General features: G+C 32.1%; 5 protein-coding genes across 6 annotated transcripts in view; 2 read left to right on the forward strand and 3 right to left on the reverse strand.

The window, feature by feature from the left end:
* Positions 1–4,010: 4,010 nt before the first annotated feature.
* On the forward strand, positions 4,011–5,933 carry Mdh2 (malate dehydrogenase 2). Its single transcript, XM_070644253.1, has 3 exons — positions 4,011–4,176; positions 4,439–4,646; positions 4,914–5,933. The coding sequence occupies exons 1-3, from the start codon at positions 4,111–4,113 to the stop codon at positions 5,651–5,653; spliced, it is 1,014 nt and encodes a 337-aa protein (XP_070500354.1). The 5' UTR covers positions 4,011–4,110; the 3' UTR covers positions 5,654–5,933.
* Positions 5,934–6,111: 178 nt separating this feature from the next.
* Positions 6,112–7,509, reverse strand: LOC139093512 (uncharacterized). The gene is made up of 5 exons (XM_070644252.1): positions 7,329–7,509; positions 7,142–7,227; positions 6,644–7,061; positions 6,496–6,581; positions 6,112–6,433 (listed from the first exon to the last, which is right to left on the reverse strand). Exons 1-5 carry the CDS (start codon positions 7,492–7,494, stop codon positions 6,146–6,148), a joined length of 1,044 nt encoding a protein of 347 aa, XP_070500353.1. The 5' UTR covers positions 7,495–7,509; the 3' UTR covers positions 6,112–6,145.
* Positions 7,510–8,165: 656 nt separating this feature from the next.
* Positions 8,166–9,829, reverse strand: Rpt3 (26S proteasome regulatory subunit Rpt3). Its single transcript, XM_070644251.1, has 3 exons — positions 9,686–9,829; positions 9,505–9,585; positions 8,166–9,441 (listed from the first exon to the last, which is right to left on the reverse strand). The coding sequence occupies exons 1-3, from the start codon at positions 9,716–9,718 to the stop codon at positions 8,320–8,322; spliced, it is 1,236 nt and encodes a 411-aa protein (XP_070500352.1). The 5' UTR covers positions 9,719–9,829; the 3' UTR covers positions 8,166–8,319.
* Positions 9,830–10,472: 643 nt separating this feature from the next.
* LOC139093514 (surfeit locus protein 6 homolog) lies at positions 10,473–11,685 on the forward strand. The gene is made up of 2 exons (XM_070644254.1): positions 10,473–10,649; positions 10,711–11,685. The coding sequence occupies exons 1-2, from the start codon at positions 10,538–10,540 to the stop codon at positions 11,487–11,489; spliced, it is 891 nt and encodes a 296-aa protein (XP_070500355.1). The 5' UTR covers positions 10,473–10,537; the 3' UTR covers positions 11,490–11,685.
* Positions 11,686–14,125: 2,440 nt separating this feature from the next.
* The window catches only part of LOC139093335 (uncharacterized), a 39,030-nt gene continuing 33,828 nt past the window's right edge, over positions 14,126–19,327 (reverse strand). Inside the window, exons 3-5 of one of the 2 annotated variants that reach the window (XM_070644020.1) lie at positions 18,233–18,418; positions 15,492–15,604; positions 14,126–15,419 (exon numbers count right to left, since the gene is read on the reverse strand). In XM_070644020.1, coding sequence (XP_070500121.1) covers positions 15,357–15,419; positions 15,492–15,604; positions 18,233–18,418 — 362 coding nt within the window. In that variant the 3' untranslated portion in view covers positions 14,126–15,356. Of the gene's footprint in view, positions 15,420–15,488; positions 15,605–18,232; positions 18,419–19,327 lie in introns of both variants that reach the window. The other variant, XM_070644019.1, reaches the window with a different exon arrangement.

A 19,327-nucleotide genomic window follows, 5' to 3' on the forward strand; every position in this document is an offset into this window, starting at 1 on the left:
AAATTATGTGATGTTAATTGAACTTCAACTTCTGATCCATCAGCTCTCATAACGATTCCTTAATTTAAATGCGCTGTTGCTTATGTGACTTGATCACTTTGTTATACTTGACTTGCTATCAAGATTTTATAATGCGTCTTGACGACGGATTCAATAATAATTTGCTACTTGCTAGCTATGAATATTTGCGTCTTAATTCTTGACGACTTAATAATTATTTGCTACTTGTCAGCAATAATTAATTATGAAAAGGTGCGTCTTAGTACTTGACGACTTAATAGTTATATGCTACTTGTTAGCAATAAATAACGTTGACTAAATGCGTCTTTATGCTTGACGACTTATTAATTATATGCTACTTGTTAGCAATAATTAACGTTGAATAAATGCGTCCTATTACTCGACGACTTGTGATGCTTTCGATGCTTTCCCTTCATCTACTGCATTGCACTTTTGAAATTGTAAGTGACTAACTGTTGTTTCGGTGACTTCATGAAGACTTGGAATTAGCACTTATATTGACGATTGGTTGCACTTATTTGTAAAGTGACTGACGATGGTTGCACATTTTGAAAAGTGACTGACGGTTGGTTGCACCTTTTTTGTGGTGCTGACTGTTAAAATTTTCTCTGATGACTACGTTGACTTTCCAACTTATATGGTGCCTCGTGTCTGGCGGTAAAAGTCGTCTCTTGTATGACGACTTTAGATGATTCCTAACTTGTCAATGTGCTTTGATTAACTTGAAGTGAGTCTTTTGCCTGACTCGTTGACCAATGTTATTGGCTGGGATTGGCTTCTTGTAAGCAAATGTTTCGTGAAAAGAGAAAAAAACAAAAAGGTTAAAATTCTATTGTTACTTACTACAGAGATTTTCTGATGATTCTGGTCAACTGGATCTATCAAGTGCTTCCTTCTATGTTCTGATGGCTCCAACTGGCTTATTTTTGTGACTTTAAACGTTCACGCGACTTTTAAATTATGCGATTAATATTTTCGCGAAAACATGACACGTTGAAATTTTGAGATTTTAATTAAACTTTTAATTTCTCACTTATCTTCACTAAATTTTACAATATTCACTATTAATTGAACACTTTAAATGAAGTTAACAGGTAAGAGCACGAGATTTGACTATTAATCCAATTTTTCACTAATTTGCACTGAATTCAAAATTTTCTAAAAATACTCAAATTTTTCTAAAAATATGTGATTTTCAATTGCATTTAATAATTCACTTTATTGGCGCTTTAGCCTTAATTATATATATACTAAAATAATTTTGTGAAAAATTGTGACGACTTCACTCATCGCGGTTATGAAGGGAAAGAAAGTATAAACGAATTCTTACTAAAGTAACGCATAAGAATAACGTTCAACTTTAAATCTTGAGTCGTTAAATAGTAATTGTACATTTGTCATAATAGCTTGAACAAATGCTTATTATAATTATAATTATCATTTGAGTTAAACAAATGATTAAATAGAATAACAATTCTTAATTCATAATATAACAACTGAAATATTCGAATGATTAGAAAACTGTCGTTTTACGTAACGACAAACGAGCAACAATGAAATTTGATACGAATGAAAGGGTTCTTTTTTGAAGATTTTAAATGAATTGCATAGACAGTGTTGTTGTCTATTGACTACTTTGATCAAAATTCAAATTTTCAATTCTTTGTTTCAAAATTCAAAATTAGAGAAACGAAGTCTACTCAGATTTGGTTTGGAAAAGTCGTCTCAAGTCTCACCAGACTTCCAGTCAACTGCGAGCTCAAGCTCATAACATAACCTCAACTTTTAAAATTCATATTAACAACTCTGCATTCAAAAAAACTTACAGACGGATCTTATCAAAACCTTTTTCAAGTTTTCAGACTTTCCTAGGATTCTAAATATTTTAAGTAAAAGGTTTTTGTAATTTATCATGCAGTATGAACTTCAAAATGTAATCTAGTATCATGTTCCTGACATTTTCTCATTTACGAAGTAAGCTTATTCCTTGATAAAAAACAAAAACTAATTAAGGAACGTCATACGCAAAGATTAATTATGAATCACAGAGAATAATAAACTAAAAAATGTCATAAATGACCAAGCGTCACTGTGGAAATTTTCAAATATGAGTCATTGACATGCACAGTCCAAAATTCAAAGCTCTCTATGTCTCATCAAACGACGTCATAAAATATTCTTTACACTCATTTACAGTACAAACAGATTCGTTCTTTTTTGTATATGCATAAATGATGATCACATCATGCATAGAGTGGGAATAAGAGTTTATTGCGACCTCAATATTCATTTCCAAAAACCCTTTTGCTTTTCAGATGGACACACACAAAAAGTGTTGATTGAAATGCTTACTGAGAGATGTTGACTCGCAATTTAAAATGTCAGTGCGATGTTTACGTCGAGATACTAAAAATTGGTTGCATTTTATGCTGCACAGCATTTTGAGATTATCAAATTCCACTTTAGTGCTGCTTTCTTTCCGTTTTTAACCAAAGCAAAGCTTATAAAAAGAAATTTTCCATTAATTTTAATTGAATATCCATGATACATTTGTGTCTGGCCACATTTGCTGCTATAAGAAGCTAAAATCAATGAATTTGTCATGCTGGTCATGATTCTATTTCTATTACTATTTTTTCTATACAAATAGCAACACATGTTCGATATCTGATTCATTTTAAAATTGTTCTACTTATTGCTTGACCAGAATCACGAATTAAATATCATCTATCATAAATGGATATACATTGAGGAACAACATGTGACTTTATTGATCAACTTTTCTCGTTTTCCATCATCCAAATGTGACTTTTAAGAAGCAATACAAAAGAAGTTCTTGATGGCTTTTTTTTTGTTCCCCTTCAAAGTTTCTTTATCCACTGACGTCACACAAAAGCACTAAAGCATTAATTTTCGTTGTACATAGATGATTTATCTCTTTTAATTTGATTGCTCTCAAGGACAAGTTCATTACGTAAATTGTTTTAATCCTTCAGATATCTAGACCATTCTAGCTCTAAACTAGTTGAATAATCGATAGATCAACAAATGATGCGCTTTCATTTTTCTTGTGACGCACATTGATGTCCACTTTTATTCAATATTTCTCTTTTGTCTAACGTCATGGAAACAAAATTATATGTTATAGCTAATGAGCGGGTGATTTGGTCATTTAACTTGATACATTCTTTGGTTTTAAGTTACAATGGAAACTACTATTCATCCTTATTTATTTAGGTGCAAAAGCAATTGTAACAAGCTCATTATTGCATCTATAAATTCCTTTTGAATTGATTTTCCTATTAATATTTAACGGAATTATTTAATTTGAATTTTAACGTATTTTTGTAATTCAAATTCCAAAACCTTACAATTTTCTGAATTACATAGTAGCAACCCCCGATTTTTAGGACTTTCTTTTTGAAAATCAACGATAAACAGTTTTTTGAAAAAAAAAAATATTAATGGCTATTTTTGTGAAAGCCACTCTGATAGAAATTAACATGACATGAAAAGATCCAACATTCATAGAAGATAAAAGCATGTGAAAATTAGCATGAGATATGGAATAATAAACCATTGGAAGCAATCAAAAAAGAACAATACGTAGAAGAACTGACGTTTCTTTAAATTCTGAATGCTGTGTGTCTTACAAGTGATGTCATAGCGAGCAATTATTAAATTATAGCAAAAATACATTTTTAATAGAATTTTCCAGTATTTCCCGTCGAATATGAAAATTGTGTAATGCTGTCGAATGTTGTGACAAGTAAGAGTTGAATTGTTAGAAAAAGCGCTTCCAAATCATGTTACTTGCTTGATTATAATGAGTTAATTAAATGTGCAGCTTCAGAATGACATTTTAAGCTGTAATATTCAGTGAAATTATAAAGATCCAATGAGAAAAATTAATTGACAGTCAGACACAAAACACATTGTCGCAAAAATTCCCGCTAAAAAGTCGACAGCACAAAATCAGTTGAAAGCCCCTCCAAACATTCTTATTGGACTTTTAGTCGAGTTTTGCTATTTGCTGCCGATTGTTTTCGAATTTATTCACATCCATAAATCAATTTATCCATCGTAATCATGTTCTTAAGAGTCTTCAGAGTCGCTGCTCAACAAGGAGCCAAGAACTTCTCAACATCACACCAAGTAAGTAGATCCAGTGATAAAATTGGTGATATAAAATTTATTGCCCTTAATGATCAGGGAAAAAATGATTGCGCAACCAATAAAAATTAAAGAAACATAATTACACAATGAGTTGATATCATTATCTCGTCCAATAGATTATGATTAGAGGAATTACCTTATGAACTTTATCATACAGTCCAATTTTCATTGATATTGGTTAATTTTCATCCCAAATGCAATTTTAAGTGCACTTTTAACTGACAATGACCTTTATTTCTAGAACAATGTCAAAGTAGCTGTTTGTGGTGCATCTGGTGGCATTGGACAACCCTTATCATTGTTATTGAAGCAAAGTCCTTTGATCACTGAATTGTCCTTGTATGATATTGTACACACACCCGGAGTCGCCGCTGACTTGTCACACATTGACACTAAGAGCAAGGTTGTTGGATATAATGGACCTGAAAATTTGGAAAAGGCTTTACAAGGTAAGTTCAGAATGTGCTTTGAGACATAACGGAAATTTTTAAATTTGGCAAGTTTTCAAAAATATTTTGACGGCTATTTTTAAAATCATAAAAATTCGTTCGAACTTTTTATTGAATAATCTAGATCCTTTAATAAAAGATCATGCGATAATCATATAATGTACAATTCTAACCGACTTGTTGACAATATCAAGTTAATACGAATGAGTCGTGTAAATATTTTTAGCAGTAACAAGAAGTAATCACACATTATTTGTTAATTTACAGGTGCTGATGTCGTTATTATTCCCGCCGGTGTTCCACGTAAACCAGGCATGACTCGTGACGATTTATTCAACACAAATGCTTCAATCGTCCGCGATTTAGCTAATGCATGTGCAAAGGCCTGCCCAAAAGCCTTAATCGGTATCATTTCAAATCCAGTCAACTCGACTGTTCCAATTGCCAGTGAGGCTCTTGCCAAGCATGGCGTCTTAGATCCAAAGAGAGTCTTCGGTGTCTCAACACTCGATGTTGTTCGTGCTAATGCCTTTATCGGTGAAGCCGCCGGTGTTGATCCATCTCAAGTCAATATTCCAGTTATTGGTGGACATTCAGGAGTCACAATCATGCCATTGCTCTCACAATGCAAACCAGCAGTTAACTTCCCAGCTGACAAAATCAAGGCTCTCACCGAACGTATCCAAGAAGCTGGAACAGAAGTTGTAAAGGCAAAGGCTGGTGCTGGATCTGCAACTCTTTCAATGGCTTATGCTGGAGCTCGTTTTGCCATTTCACTCATCCGTGCATTACGTGGTGAACAAAATGTCATTGAATGTGCCTATGTCCGTTCAGATGTCACTGAAGCCAAATATTTCTCAACACCACTTCTCCTCGGCAAGAACGGTATTGAAAAGAATTTGGGTATGGGATCATTGAATGCATTCGAACAGGAACTTTTGGCAAAGGCCATTCCAGAATTGAAAAAGAACATCCAAGTTGGTGAAGATTTCATCAACAAGAAGTAAATTTACTTACTGCATACTAAGTAACACAAATTGTACTGCTGATAATTATAAATACTATTATTTATGTCCTCATAAAAGACTCCCATGTCCTTCGATTCCCCATAAAAATTTCTTTAATTAAATTAAAATTGTTGAATTTATTTGAAATTAATTATCTGTTCTTAGATAAGGCATCTAGGGAAATTTACTTAAAATATGCAATTAATTCGAATTGGGATACTGTAAAGTAACACAATTTATTTCCTGTTCGGAAATTCAATAAAAGGTTAAACTATTATAACTGTCGTTTAATATTCAAATTATATTTGCAACTACAACTAGTTGATTTCCCCTTTTATAGTTGTTAGTCCCCTTCATATTTAGCCTTTTTCTGATCACTGAAGAATAAACATCGTTGTTACTAAATTAAGTCCTAAAAGAGTATTTAATTAAACTTATCAATAAATTAACATTGCTGATTTGCAGTACTCAATGCTTTATTTCAACAAAATTTCATTGTACAATGCCATTAGGCTTAGAAGCATCAAAAGTTACATCATCTAAATTTTCAACTCTTTCGTATGAAATGTTGCCATCCTGTGCTTCATATCCATCGCTTTTAAGTAAATTTCTAATGCAGAACCCAAAGTAAAGAGCAATAATTGTTAATAATGGAAATGCCATCCCAGTAAAGCTTATGTCAAAAAAGTTATTCCAAAAATAAGTTATAAAGAAGAAAACTAATAATGCAGGTTGAACAAATAAAGTCGTCATTAATGGTTTCATCTTCTTTGGATCTTTCTGTAAATTGGTAAGTCTTAATTTTATGCGGTTCCTACAAAACATTACTTTTATTAGCTTACCTTTTTTATCCCATATGTCATCAAAATTCCTCCAACTACAAGTGCAGCATAGTAGAGGCTAACAATAGACAGGCTCAAGAAATAAACTGCAAGGAAATAGCACAGCTAGTTATTCTTTTAAAAAAAAATAGTGTTTTTAATAAGTTACCTATATCTTCTAAGTAATATGAATACCATGGACCAGTATTACACAAAGAAAACGTAAGACCTATTCCAAGAATAACTGACGTACTGGCAATTACTTTAGCTCCAGTTTCCAAAGATAAAAATCCCAAAAATGTCTTAAAGTTTTCAAAGTCATATTTTGATGATTTTCTGTCGTTTTGCTCAATTTCGATCATTCTCATGCCATTTATGATACAAAAAGCAAAATATCCAGCAACGTATATTGCAAAGAAGTAAATTATACTTCCATTGTAACGAATAAATAAAATCTTTTCGTTTTTGACCCGACTATCGAAGTAATGTAAACCCAAATAACTAGTGTAGACGTATTTGTATGAAAAGTACATTAGAGGATGTACAATTAGAGCTATTAACAATGATAACAATTTGGAATGCTTTCTCTGCAAAGTCATAAATTTATATTGTAAAGAATTTCAGTAAGTTCATCAAGTTTTAGACCAAGTCGAGTGGCATGACTTACCTTTACTACACCATACATCGTTTGAAAACCAGCAAAAATCAGACCAACATAATAAATCACCAATGTTGTTAGGAATATCATGTAATCTATAGTTTTGTTCAGAATAAAATTATTTATTAATTAGCTATTCAGATCATTGAGATCCAGAGTTGCACTTGGGTGACTAATGACTTATAACAATTATTACTTGTATAATAATATGATTCGCATAGAGCAAGCCTCTCTAATGGCAAATTGTAAAGTGTAAATACCAAAAGGAATGCTCCAGCTAAAGAACTGAAGGCTCCAATAAAGAAGCAACCTCCCAATAGGGGAAGACAAAACAAAAATTTATTTTTAACTGAATTAAACATGACTAGCACCTTCAATGTACGTATTAATACTGATTACATTGGAAATATATTTTGATATATACCTAGATTGAGTTTGGTGCGCACTTATTTTGATTATAGAATAGCAAACATTGCAAAGAAAGAGAGAGAATATGTTAACTGTTTTTTAATATTCAAATTATATTTGCAGTAGTTGATTACCCCCTTATATAGTTGTTAGTCCCCTTCATATAGGGAAATATTTCATCTTTTTCTGATCACTGAGGAATAAACTTTCTGATTAATAAACATTGTTGATTAGCACAGCAGCCATAACGGATACTTAAGGACATTCTTACAATGACTTCCAAAAAACTCTATAAATTTTTGCTCCGATGATAAAAGAATTATGAAGATAATAAAAGTTATCACTCATTCAATATTTCCAGGAAAGCAAAATGCCTTTTTAATTTGAGCTAATGCGTAGTAATCCATAGAAAGTGTCAGAACAAATGAACCTAAATGTGTAGTCACTGTTGCTTTTGATAAGCTTAAGAGTCTTAAAACCCACAAAAGAATAATCATGAACTACAAAATGATCATCAAATGCAAAAATAGGAAATAACACCATCCAGGCAATTGATGTCACTTAAAGTATACAAGACATATTGATTTGGAACGTGTCTTGTCCCTATATTAAGACAATCTACCTCTTTATTTTTTTTATCATATTTATTAGTTTTACTTTATTTTTCTCATAGACGATATGACAATATTTCATGTCAATAAGAAATTATCGTAAAAACATAAGCTTAATACATAATATTGATAATAAGAAAGGGAGGTGAGTGAAAGGCAGATGAAAATTTATTTGTAAAACTCATGTTCTTGCTCATCCTTCTTGATGTTATTTTTATAGCCTTTCTCAAAGTCCTTTGCCAAAACAATATAACGATTCTCACGTACGGCATGCATACCTGCTTCTTGACAAATTGCATTAATATCAGCACCAGAAATCTTATCAGGCCGAGCAACATAGTCTTCCAAGTCAACATCCTCTGATAGATTCATTCTTGATGTGATGGTTGAGAAAATTAAACGCTTTTGGCGACGATCCGGCAATGGGAATTCAATTTTACGATCAAGACGTCCAGGACGCAAAAGAGCTGGATCTAAAGTATCTGCACGATTTGTTGCCATAATGACTTTTACATTAGTCGTTTGATCAAAACCATCCATTTGATTCAACAATTCAAGTAAAATACGTTGAACTTCACGATCAGCACCAGTTTGGGCATCAAAACGCTTTGTTGCAATTGCATCAATTTCATCAATAAAGATAATTGCTGGTGAATTTTCCTTGGCTAGACGGAAAACATCGCGGACCATTCTTGGACCCTCACCGAGATATTTCTGTACGAATTCAGAGCCAACGACTCGAATAAAAGCAGCTGTTGTGTGATGAGCTACAGCTTTGGCTAACATAGTTTTACCACATCCAGGAGGGCCATACATCAATACACCTCGAGGTGGATCAATTCCAATTTGTTTATATAATTCGAAATGAGTAAGTGGAAGCTCAACAGCTTCACGAATTTCTTGTTTTTGCATATCCATACCACCAATATCACTGTATTGAACTTCTGGCTTTTCATCAGGCTGCAACATTGAAATAGAACTGTCTGCTTCTGGTGGTAAAACATCGACTAAAGCATTACTATGCTTATGAAGTGCAACACTTGCTGACGGTTTGAGTAATTCACGATCAATTGTCGATAGAATTCTTACATAGTAATTTGAGCCTGTTGTACTTCCAACAATGCCTGTATTTTGATCAACTGCTTCCAAAAATTGACCAATTACTAATGGAACTGATTGAATTCTTTTCACTTCTTCCTGTGCATGCAAGTACTCTTTCTTTAAATTACGTTGTTCATCCTTAATGTACTCTTCCTGCACTTCCAAAAATTCTAATTGTTTTTGTAATTTCTATCGAACGAAATATTGAATTAATTAGCTGGATTTTGATGGAAACACAAATTTCTCACTTACCTTAAACTTAGTATACAAGTCTTCCATATCTAGCTCCTCTAAACTCGATTCTTTTGCTGGTTTACTATCAACAACTTCTTCCTGTTAAAAAAGAGAAATTGTACAAACACATTTATAATGAAAATACGGCTGATTCGATAAATTTTTCAAGCTCATCTAACGAACGAATCTATCAACTAACCTTATCGATGGTAATAGGTTCAACTTCTGCCATTTTCCTTAAGATATTTAGTCAAAAATATTGTTTAAGAAATTTCTATTTTGCAAGTCACTAGTTTTTGTGTCAAGGGGAAAATCAGACGATTAACTTCCATGCGAAAATTACTTTTTGAAAAATCCGTTAAAATGATTTATCGAATTCATTTGAATTTTTGAAAACCGTTAAATCACAGCAAACATTGAATTTTAAAATTTTAAAGTCAATTTGTTTCTTTTTTGTGCAATTTTTAATCTTTTTGAATGGATTCGTTAAATGATCAAGTGGATAAGAAGATAGTTCTTCCTTCTATGGATGAGAATAAGGAAATCGCTTTAAAATGCAATCAGAAGTCATTCAACTTTGGCGAGTTTGTTGATAGAAATCATGAAAAATCGAAGGATCTGATATGCTTTGTAAAGGCAAATGAAAGGAACCGCAAAAGGTATTAAGACACGGTACTTTTGGCAATAGAAACTCATCCTATAATTTTACAGACGTCTACGAAATTTTTTCCTGTCGATCATCATAACTTTAATGTTTATTGTAATTGTCAACTTTGGTCTGGAGATTTTGAAGACTTGCTATTTTGATGGATATAATGAGTACGATTTTGATTATAAAACAGAGTTCTGGTCTAATTTGGCAAGCATGCTTCTAGTATTACGTTAATTTATATTTTTAAAAATGAAATTGTATGTGCTAAAATAAACGACCGTTTAAAATTTGAAAAATTTTTAGAACAAATTTTTGTTGTCACTGAACACACCGAACCGCATGTGTTTATTATTTTCCTGCAGGAGTGAATTTTAATTTTATAGAAAAGTTAATTTTAAAATGCAATTAATAATGTCACGCGATAAAAAGCAATGGATGGAATTTCTGAGGACAGAAAACGACTACATGACGTTCTTATTGGAAGCATTTGAAGTTCCAGAGACTATAGAAAGTAAGTTAAACATTTTGGTGGCAATTTTTACGCAAAATCTAATTTTACATTAATTTTACAGATGAATCAGATGAAGAATATCTATTGGATGTACCACACAAAAAGCCAAGACTGATGAATTCAGAAAATGAACCAGCATTAACAGCCGAGGAATTAGAAGAAAAGGCAAATAAAATGAAACGAAAAGTTGAGATCAGAGAAAATTTAAAAAAGAAAAAAACTAAGCCTAAAACCAGCACAAAGGCAGAGAGGAAAAAAGCTAAGGAAGAGAAGTTTCTAAAGTTACAAAAAATGCAAAATTTAAAGAATGTTATGGCCAATGAGACGATGAAGAAAAATCCAAAAGAAAAGAAAATCAAACCAGATCCAGATCAAGAAACTAATGGAACCGCTGAAAAAGTGTTCAATAAAGAAGGCAAAATTATCTTCTCAAAAGTCCAAATAGAAGGCGAAAAGAAGAAAATAAAGAAAGGACATAACACAAATCCACAAGCAAATCTCCTGAAATTAAAATCACAAAAGAAAAAGATTAAAGAGCTCATTGAGTCAGGTGATAAGGCAAAGGCAAAAGTAGAGAAACAAAAGATGTTGTGGGAGACGGCATTTGACAAAACGGAAGGCATCAAAGTTAAGGACAATGAAGAGATCCTCAAGAAAACAATCAAGAAGCGTAAAGTCTTGAAGAAGAAGTCAAAAGAGAAGTGGAATGAACGCAAGAAGAAGGTAGAGGAGAAGGAATTCTCTAAACAGAAGAAACGTGAGGACAATCTTAATAAACGAAAGACAGATAATAAGAAAACGAAATTGAAAAGGGCGATTAATAAAGGAAGAGTTTTTTGAGCCATCGCTGACACTTTGTAAACATAATTTTTTTTGATCACATGAATGAACTAAATGAGGAGGATTAGTGGATTAAAAGTCGATTTCAAAGTTATTTACTAAGGATAATGTTTCACTTTGATATACAATTTATTTTCTTGTATATTTATGTATAAATAAAATGAAAATGAATGCGATAAATTGCTCTATAAATCAATTAAGGTCTTTTTTTTGTTCCTTAAAATGAGATAAGTTTAGTCATAATGTGGTGATTTAAGGCTGCTGTTGATATTCAAAAACTTTACATTATTCAAGGACTTCAGAGCTTTAAAACTAGCCATAAAATTGACATAGTGTTACTATGATTAATATTTATGTCCTTAATTCAGTTACTATCAACCTTTTCAGCTCTTATATAGTTGGACCATCGAGTCACAGCACACAGTCTGGTATGATCTAGCTGTAATATATCATCCACATTAAGGATTAGGGTCAATATTTATTACAAAATATATCTTTATTGCTCCAGGTTGTCAATATATACATTCATAGCTCAATAAGGCTTGATTCATAAATATACAATAGCTCATGGCTTCATTAAAACGTCAAATTCTTTAAAATCAGTTCCTATAATTCAAACAATGCTTTCATTGCAATGTTTTCCCTTCCGTCCACCAGTATTCATGTCAATAAGTCGAATCGATCGCAGACACTCAATTACTGGCAAACAAAATCCAAGAATCATATGAGCAAGAGGCTCTAAAGTATCCCAAGTTGATTCAAGAATATTCCTAATAAATTGTAAAATCGGTTGAATAATTCCATTGAAGATCATTGCTAAAATTGGTTTGATGAGATAGTCAGACGTCGTTTGTAGGAATCCAACTACAATTGAGCGAATGAAGCTGTATAAGATGAATCTGTGGATGGAAATAAAAGTTTTTAGTATTTTAAGGTTAAGTTTTCTTGAAAAAAGATCTATTTTAGACCCCTTTTCCTTGATCCCATCCCTTTGATGCTTACCTATAAAACTGTATAAAGAACACAAGGAAGAAAGTCACTCCAATATTCAATGTTCCAAAAACTTCAGCCCAAAATTTTGTTGCATGCTCGTGAACCTTGTCAGCTGCATTGTCAGACACTAATTGTGGTGCTTTATCAGTTGTGTGATAATACTTAGGATCTCCATGATCAAATGGATAGTATTCAGTCTTTTGTGGCTTCCCATCGCTCTGTTGTGTATCAACTTTGATACCATCGTAATTTTCAGAGATTCCATCAACAGAATTGGATATAAAGCAGGAAAGCAATTTGCTAATTTTTCCGCCGTTAGGCTTGGGCTTGTCGAAATTATCAGGTACCATGTCCGATTCACTGTAACTACGGATATGCATATTACTCATTTGAGTATTCATAGCATTCATATGAGGATTAATTGGATTTGACATGTAGTTTTGGCATGTACACGGTTTATGCTCGTAATGGCATGTTGCTGGCTGTCGACGAATCTTTTGCTTCATATTGTAATTTATGCGTTGGAATTCGATTTTCTGAGAAAATGAAAATTGGATATATGAGGGTTGCTAAGCAATTAAGGCTTATTACTTACACTTGGATGCTTAAACTGAGGATTGATCTTAGTTTTCATAGCGTAGTAATCAACGCTGCTTGTGCCAGGTGAAGGAGGTCTCACTTTCGTAATTTTCTGTAAAATTAGAATTTAAATTTAGGACGCTCGTTGTGTAGCCAAAAACGTTGACTTTGATATGCTTACCTCATTTTCAAAAATCACACTGCTTTCATCAGCATCCATTGCATTCTGGACATTCAAATCTACGCTTTCATCAACTTCTGATGAAGAGAAACTATTTGCTGAAGCAGTCAAAGGATCGAGCCATGAAATATTAAATTTAATCTTTTTTTGAATATTAACTTACCATGAGCACTGACTCCAGTGCTGTTGAACTGCTTCGTCATCGTTAAATTATTAAAATTCAGTCGTCAAGTGTTAAAATTTGATGACTTACATTTGATTGGATGAAGAATGATGAAATGAAAATTTTCAACAATGCTTGCTGAGATGAGTTTCATCAATGATTGAATGAATTTATTTCAATGGCTACTATGTTTTGGTTTCATAGTAATAAAGTTTGAAGATCATTCATCTAAGGATTATTTTCAGATCAATATCAGTGACGACTGCATAGTTCGTCATATCAAAACACAGATTACCTTTGAATTACCCTAATATAGTAGATCTACCAAAATGTAACAAAACTGTATATACATTACAAGCAAACAACCTCAGAAGTAAACAAAAACATCCTTGAAGTGCTTGTATTCATGAATGAAAGAAATGTAATTAATTACCAGATTTTGTTATGACTGTAAAGCTTTTTATGAATGCAAAGATTTGTCAAATAATCTTCTCCAAGGAGATAAGAAGCTGAGAATGTGCCAAAATAAAAAAACTTTATTCAAAGATATGCGGGAGTGCAACCAGCTGCGAAAATTCAAACATAAGCAACCCACCGAGTCATCATAAATGGATTATGTTAAGAATATCTCAAAATAATTTTAATATCTGAAAAATTTGGCGAAAATCCTCTTTAATATATCCATTTATTTATCACACCAGACAGATTGTTAGCTGGAAGATGAAAAACTTCACAACGAAAAGGATTACAAGACATTAGCATTTAACATGCTTATTCCTAAGAGAAATTAGAACCAGACGCTGAATGAAGGCTTCCTTTTCAAGGGCGTTTGTTTCAATTTCCTAAATAAAAAAAGTTTTTTCTTCTCATTTCAATCTAAATTGTAAATTTTCTTTTCATTTCTTCGAAGTTTTTTCTCCTTTTATTTCTTTTTTTAATCCGGTTTTATCATGAAATTGTCATTAAGTGCGTAAGTTCTCTTATTTCTTCTTTTTATTATTACATCTACACAATATACAGATTTTATTTGCGCTAAAAAATTTACAAAGTAAGTTCCAGACTTGCGGCATTTCATGTTTTTAAAAAAGTTTGTTTACATTTGATTCGAAATTAATTTCGAAAATTCGGAATTGATTTGAATTTTAAATGACCGTTAAAAATTAAAATTTGAAAATTTGATTGTTAGGTGCTCAATTTTAAAATTTAGGTATCTGCCTTAAATCGCTCAATATTTGAAATGACGCAAGTCTGTCGCAATTTCATTTGTTGCTCGCTCTTAACACACTTTTGGTTGATGAGTTTATGTCTTGTTTGGATCCACGAAAAATTCATTTCTTTTCTCTTTTTATTTTCACATGATTTTCAGGGGCCATAAAATCATGAATTTACTAAGAGTCACGAAAAAATTCTTGGTTAGGAACAATCATGAGGTGACGTTTAACTCAATATCATTTTGTTGCTGACTCATCATACCCTTCTCATTATCATTATAATCAAAATCATTATGTCAACTATCGTCGTCGACATAATCAACTTCAACATCTACTGTAATTACTTGTGCTGTTGTGAGTGCTGTCCACAGAGGACTTCGATCACATGATATTGTTGTTAATTGCCTCAGCGAACGTGGCGTTGGCTGAGCTAACGATGGATGTGACAATGACATTGATTTATTTGTCGATGATCCATTTGACGAATTGAAATGTACTTTCGTGCTGTTATGATGTAAATTATGCAAGGATGTTGATCGATTTTTATTACTGTCACGTTTGCCTGTTCCATCAATTATAGTGTTAAGTATCTTGATGCTATTCGTGATAATGGAATTATTGTGATGAGTAATGTTACTAGTAAATTTACAGTTTGGATGATGACTATTAGAACTATTATTACTATTATTGTTACTAGACGACGCAAAATGAACACAGACACCAGTGGATGCTCGCCGCTGCTAGCTATCTCGAAAATATCTCTCATGATTTGTTGGTGAGTCCGGTGTAACCAATAAATCCGTCTGAAATGGACACAATTAATTAACATTTTTTTTATTAAATTTTGCCATTATTTATTGTTTATCACATACTACCTGTGTTTGCTCCGGATCACTTTTCTCTTCCACAACCGTGTCAAGCTCGAGAGACGGAAATCCTCGACTAATGCTTCCCGAACGAAAGGTAACCGCTCGCTTATTTCCATTTGCTGTAAATATACAACACAAAATATAAATAAAAGTTCAAGTCATGAAAAATGTATTGTCACGAAATCATCATAACATTTAGATGATTACCCTTCATGCAAATGAAACTCAAAAAAGCGAAGCGAAAAAATTATTAACACTACATGAACTTCATCTCATTTTCGGTGTAGTTTTGAGTCATAATCATAAGTTTAAATGGACGTTTTGTGTGGCAGGATTTAAACTAAGTAATAGCCATCAAATACATATTTAGGTCAATTAGTATGACATAAAATTGCCAAAATGCTAATAATTAAAAGCCTGGCATTAAGATTGGAAGAGGCTGATAAGCTTTTAATGACTACTAAGAAATTTTTATGTTACTGCTGGTGATTATTGACATCAAGTTTAATGAAAATGATGTTTTCAAGGATAATCAACAGGAGATAACCAGCATGTACAACCACAGCACAACATTGTTGTAGGTGTTTATTAGAACATCTTGTTGTTATTTTTTAATTTTGTGGTTATGAACTTTTTATTCCGTGTTATTGATATAGCCAGCAACAAAGTCAGGTGGAATGACCTTTGCAGTATAGAAATATGATTACAGCAAGGAAATAAGTGAATTGAATTGAAATAGAATATTTCAATTAAATCGACTATTGTTTACATTTCCACTTGGCAATTTCAAACTCTTATTTTAGAATAATTGCTCATTGAATTGTCTTCTTAATACTTCAAATGAGTAGAACTAAAGTGAGCAAAGCAATCAATGCAACAATTCATCAGAAATTCAAACTTAAAATGCCTTAACTCTTCAAATATTTACATCCAACCATTTTATAACCTCAAAATAAGGAAACGGCGCCAAATACTTACAAAAACTCATAATTTTAACACTCGATTATATTTCTCAATGTCTGAATGCTGAAAATTTCCTCATAAAATATTTATTGTATATCCAAAAAAATTCTTAGCTTTCAAACAGAAACAAAAATATTTCATTTTTATATGTACAGCAGCATAAGTGTACAGCATAAATAACTATATTCAGAGCATTCTCTTTCCTTTTTCATGATATAAATGCATGAGGGACCTTCAAATGAATAATGCTGGCATTGGCAATGAACGTTTAAAACGGATGAGAAGGAACGTCAAAATTTTCTTTCTATGTCAAATGGCTTTTCAACAATGGGATGATCATCAAAAATATATTGCATAGAAAATATTGTACTCATAGCTGTCATTCATATGGAAAGCAGGAAATAAGAAAAGTCATAAATGCTGAAAACTCTTTTTTGTTAAATTCCAAGGCAAAAAAATCTTGAGACACTAAAAATTCTTGCATGTAAAAAACTTATCGCGTCTTATGGTGATATTTTGGAATTGAAAGAAGCAACAACAGAGTGAGAGGAAGTCATGAAAGCATTAAAGAAGATGAAGAGGAAACTTTTTCTCCTCACAAACTTTCAAGTTTTTTTTTATCAAAGCAAACGATTGTAAAGCACTTCATGCTGCTCACTTTACGACGAAAAAACATAACTGTTGAGAGAAGCAAGCAAGCATTCCTTTCTCTTCAGATATTTTCTATAACATGACAAGAAAAAAAAAGGAAGAATTTGCTTTTTCTTCATTTCTCTGCTTGCTTGCCGTCATTGTTACATATTTACAAGAAATGACGAGAATGAATGAAGAAAATTTAATGAAAAAATGATTTCAAAAGAGAACAAAAAAACTATCGTCAACATAATGGTTGTTTGTTTGTGTATTGGGAATGTATTCTCATGACATCAACAAAAGGCATCTCCGATAAAATATATTTACTTTGATAATATGCTTGGAATGATCGTAGAATTAAATTTCTGAAATTTCTTATTGTTGTTTGCTATTTATTTAATATTGCCACAGAATAAAGGAAGATAGTCTTCATGCTTTATAACTATCAATTATTCAACTTACGGACTTTTGATACTATTGTTCGTTAAATTTAACGAATGTAGTTTCTCTCCCCTATTATTTACAATTTTGTAAGTTAGAAATTAAAATTGTTTCTAGTCCTTACTGATTGTTTATATCCGAATATGTCATTTAAAATCGGAAAATTTATTTTATCTAGTTTAATTAATGACTTTTTGGTAGTGGCTTATTAACGGATACAAAATTTTTCCACAGTCAAATTTCTTTACTAAGCCAGTGGCTTAGTAACGGGTAGTGGCTTATAACGTAAATTCAGGGTACGGACTTTTGATACTATTGTTCGTTAAATTTAACGAATGTAGTTTCTCTCCCCTATTATTTACAATTTTGTAAGTTAGAAATTCCAAAATTGTTTCAAAGAATGTATTTAATTAAATTGACTGCTTATTGTGATCTAAAAATGATTTATGTGCTTAGATTCTTCGACTATTAAGCTTAGAAGCTTAAAGTTTAAATTCGTTTTGGGTATTTTCTGGTAAAATTTTGCTTTGTTTGCAGCAATTTTCTTAAATATTTGCCCAAATTCGCAATAATCATCGTAGTCATTCTCCCTTAAACAGTCAAAAAATTCAAATTTCCCAACTAACGACTTTCATTTCATTTGCATGAATATAAACAAAAACTCAATTTAAAATTATTATGCAAATTCTCAGCGGTAATTTAATACTTACTAAGCTTATGAATAGGACTAAATCGCACTAGACTAACAGCATGATCCTGCAATCCGTAGTTCAGTTGTCGTTCTCTTTCACGAGCCAATTTCGCTCTGCGACGTAGACAGCAGATAATAAGTAGTGCAAACAATGGAAATCCAAATATACAGCTGACTATTGGGACAACAACAGACTCAGGTGAAACTGAAAAGAAAGAAAACAATAAAAGATTACTTTACCCTCAATTTTTCTCATTATTTATTTAACATGCGGATGACTTGAATACCGGCTTGCGCTTGCTTTGAGGCATTAATTCTGAATTTTTTTTACAAAGTAGATATAAAGAAGAAAAAAGTTAATTTGCATTTTAAATTGAGCGAACATGCTAACATGTCAAACCAGCACATTGTATTACATACTATCAACAGGCAGATTCAAAACGTGCCATCCGTTTTTTGCGCATGTAATGGAAAAGAATTCTTTCTGTCTTCATATATCCTTTTATACTTTTGAAAATAGCTTACGAAAACTTTTTTTGAAGGGTGAACTTTATTAAGATCTCTTTTTTATAGTCATAATTTTAATATAATTTTACATCGATATGGGTGAGCTTGTGGTGGCATTGGATCTGTGAGTCAATGTCAAGTAAAGAAGCATGATAAGACTAAACACGCATTTTCAATTTATTTACAATACACTGACAAATTAAGCTTTTCAAATGACAAGCTTTGTTCCTTTACATTGAGCAGAATTAAAAAGCTCGCGAGAGGAAGTGAATTGTGAGTAATTCAGGCATGAATATCGTTTAAGTATAATTTACTTTTTCTTCGTACGAATTTTGTGAACTGAGAAAATTACTCTTAATTTTCTAGGAAATGTTCTATAAAATTGATTTTGAGGCATCTCAACTTCAGAGTTGTTGACCTGGCAGAAGGCTTCGAATGAAACTGGCAGCATCAAACTTTCTTTGGAACTTAGATCAATATATGATCAAATAACATTCGTTCAAAAGATTGTTTTTCTTCAAATCGTCTATTTTAAGCAAAACTGGAAGTTGTCACGAGTTTTGTTGGAGTTAGATCAACAATGCTTATGTATTAATAAGTTTAATTA

The sequence above is a fragment of the Chironomus tepperi genome, unplaced genomic scaffold (assembly GCF_022539635.2).
Source record: "Chironomus tepperi strain 1889 unplaced genomic scaffold, CSIRO-AGI_Ctep_v1 contig_335, whole genome shotgun sequence".
NCBI classification, from domain to species: Eukaryota; Metazoa; Arthropoda; class Insecta; order Diptera; family Chironomidae; genus Chironomus; species Chironomus tepperi.

Bases quoted from the DNA above. Each gene is read 5' to 3' on its own strand.
- LOC139093512 (XM_070644252.1), bottom strand. From the start codon at position 7,494: ATGTTTAATTCAGTTAAAAATAAATTTTTGTTTTGTCTTCCCCTATTG. The intron at 6,582-6,643 runs GTAACTTATTAA...ATTTCCTTGCAG, and splicing joins ATATTACTTAGAAGATATAG to TTTATTTCTTGAGCCTGTCT. The intron at 6,434-6,495 runs GTAAGCTAATAA...ACCAATTTACAG, and splicing joins TGACATATGGGATAAAAAAG to AAAGATCCAAAGAAGATGAA.
- Mdh2 (XM_070644253.1), top strand. From the start codon at position 4,111: ATGTTCTTAAGAGTCTTCAGAGTCGCTGCTCAACAAGGAGCCAAGAAC. The intron at 4,177-4,438 runs GTAAGTAGATCC...CTTTATTTCTAG, and splicing joins ACTTCTCAACATCACACCAA to AACAATGTCAAAGTAGCTGT. The intron at 4,647-4,913 runs GTAAGTTCAGAA...GTTAATTTACAG, and splicing joins TTTGGAAAAGGCTTTACAAG to GTGCTGATGTCGTTATTATT.
- Rpt3 (XM_070644251.1), bottom strand. From the start codon at position 9,718: ATGGCAGAAGTTGAACCTATTACCATCGATAAG. The intron at 9,586-9,685 runs GTTAGTTGATAG...CTTTTTTAACAG, and splicing joins AACCTATTACCATCGATAAG to GAAGAAGTTGTTGATAGTAA. The intron at 9,442-9,504 runs GTAAGTGAGAAA...TTCGTTCGATAG, and splicing joins ACTTGTATACTAAGTTTAAG to AAATTACAAAAACAATTAGA.
- LOC139093514 (XM_070644254.1), top strand. From the start codon at position 10,538: ATGCAATTAATAATGTCACGCGATAAAAAGCAATGGATGGAATTTCTG. The intron at 10,650-10,710 runs GTAAGTTAAACA...TTAATTTTACAG, and splicing joins AGTTCCAGAGACTATAGAAA to ATGAATCAGATGAAGAATAT.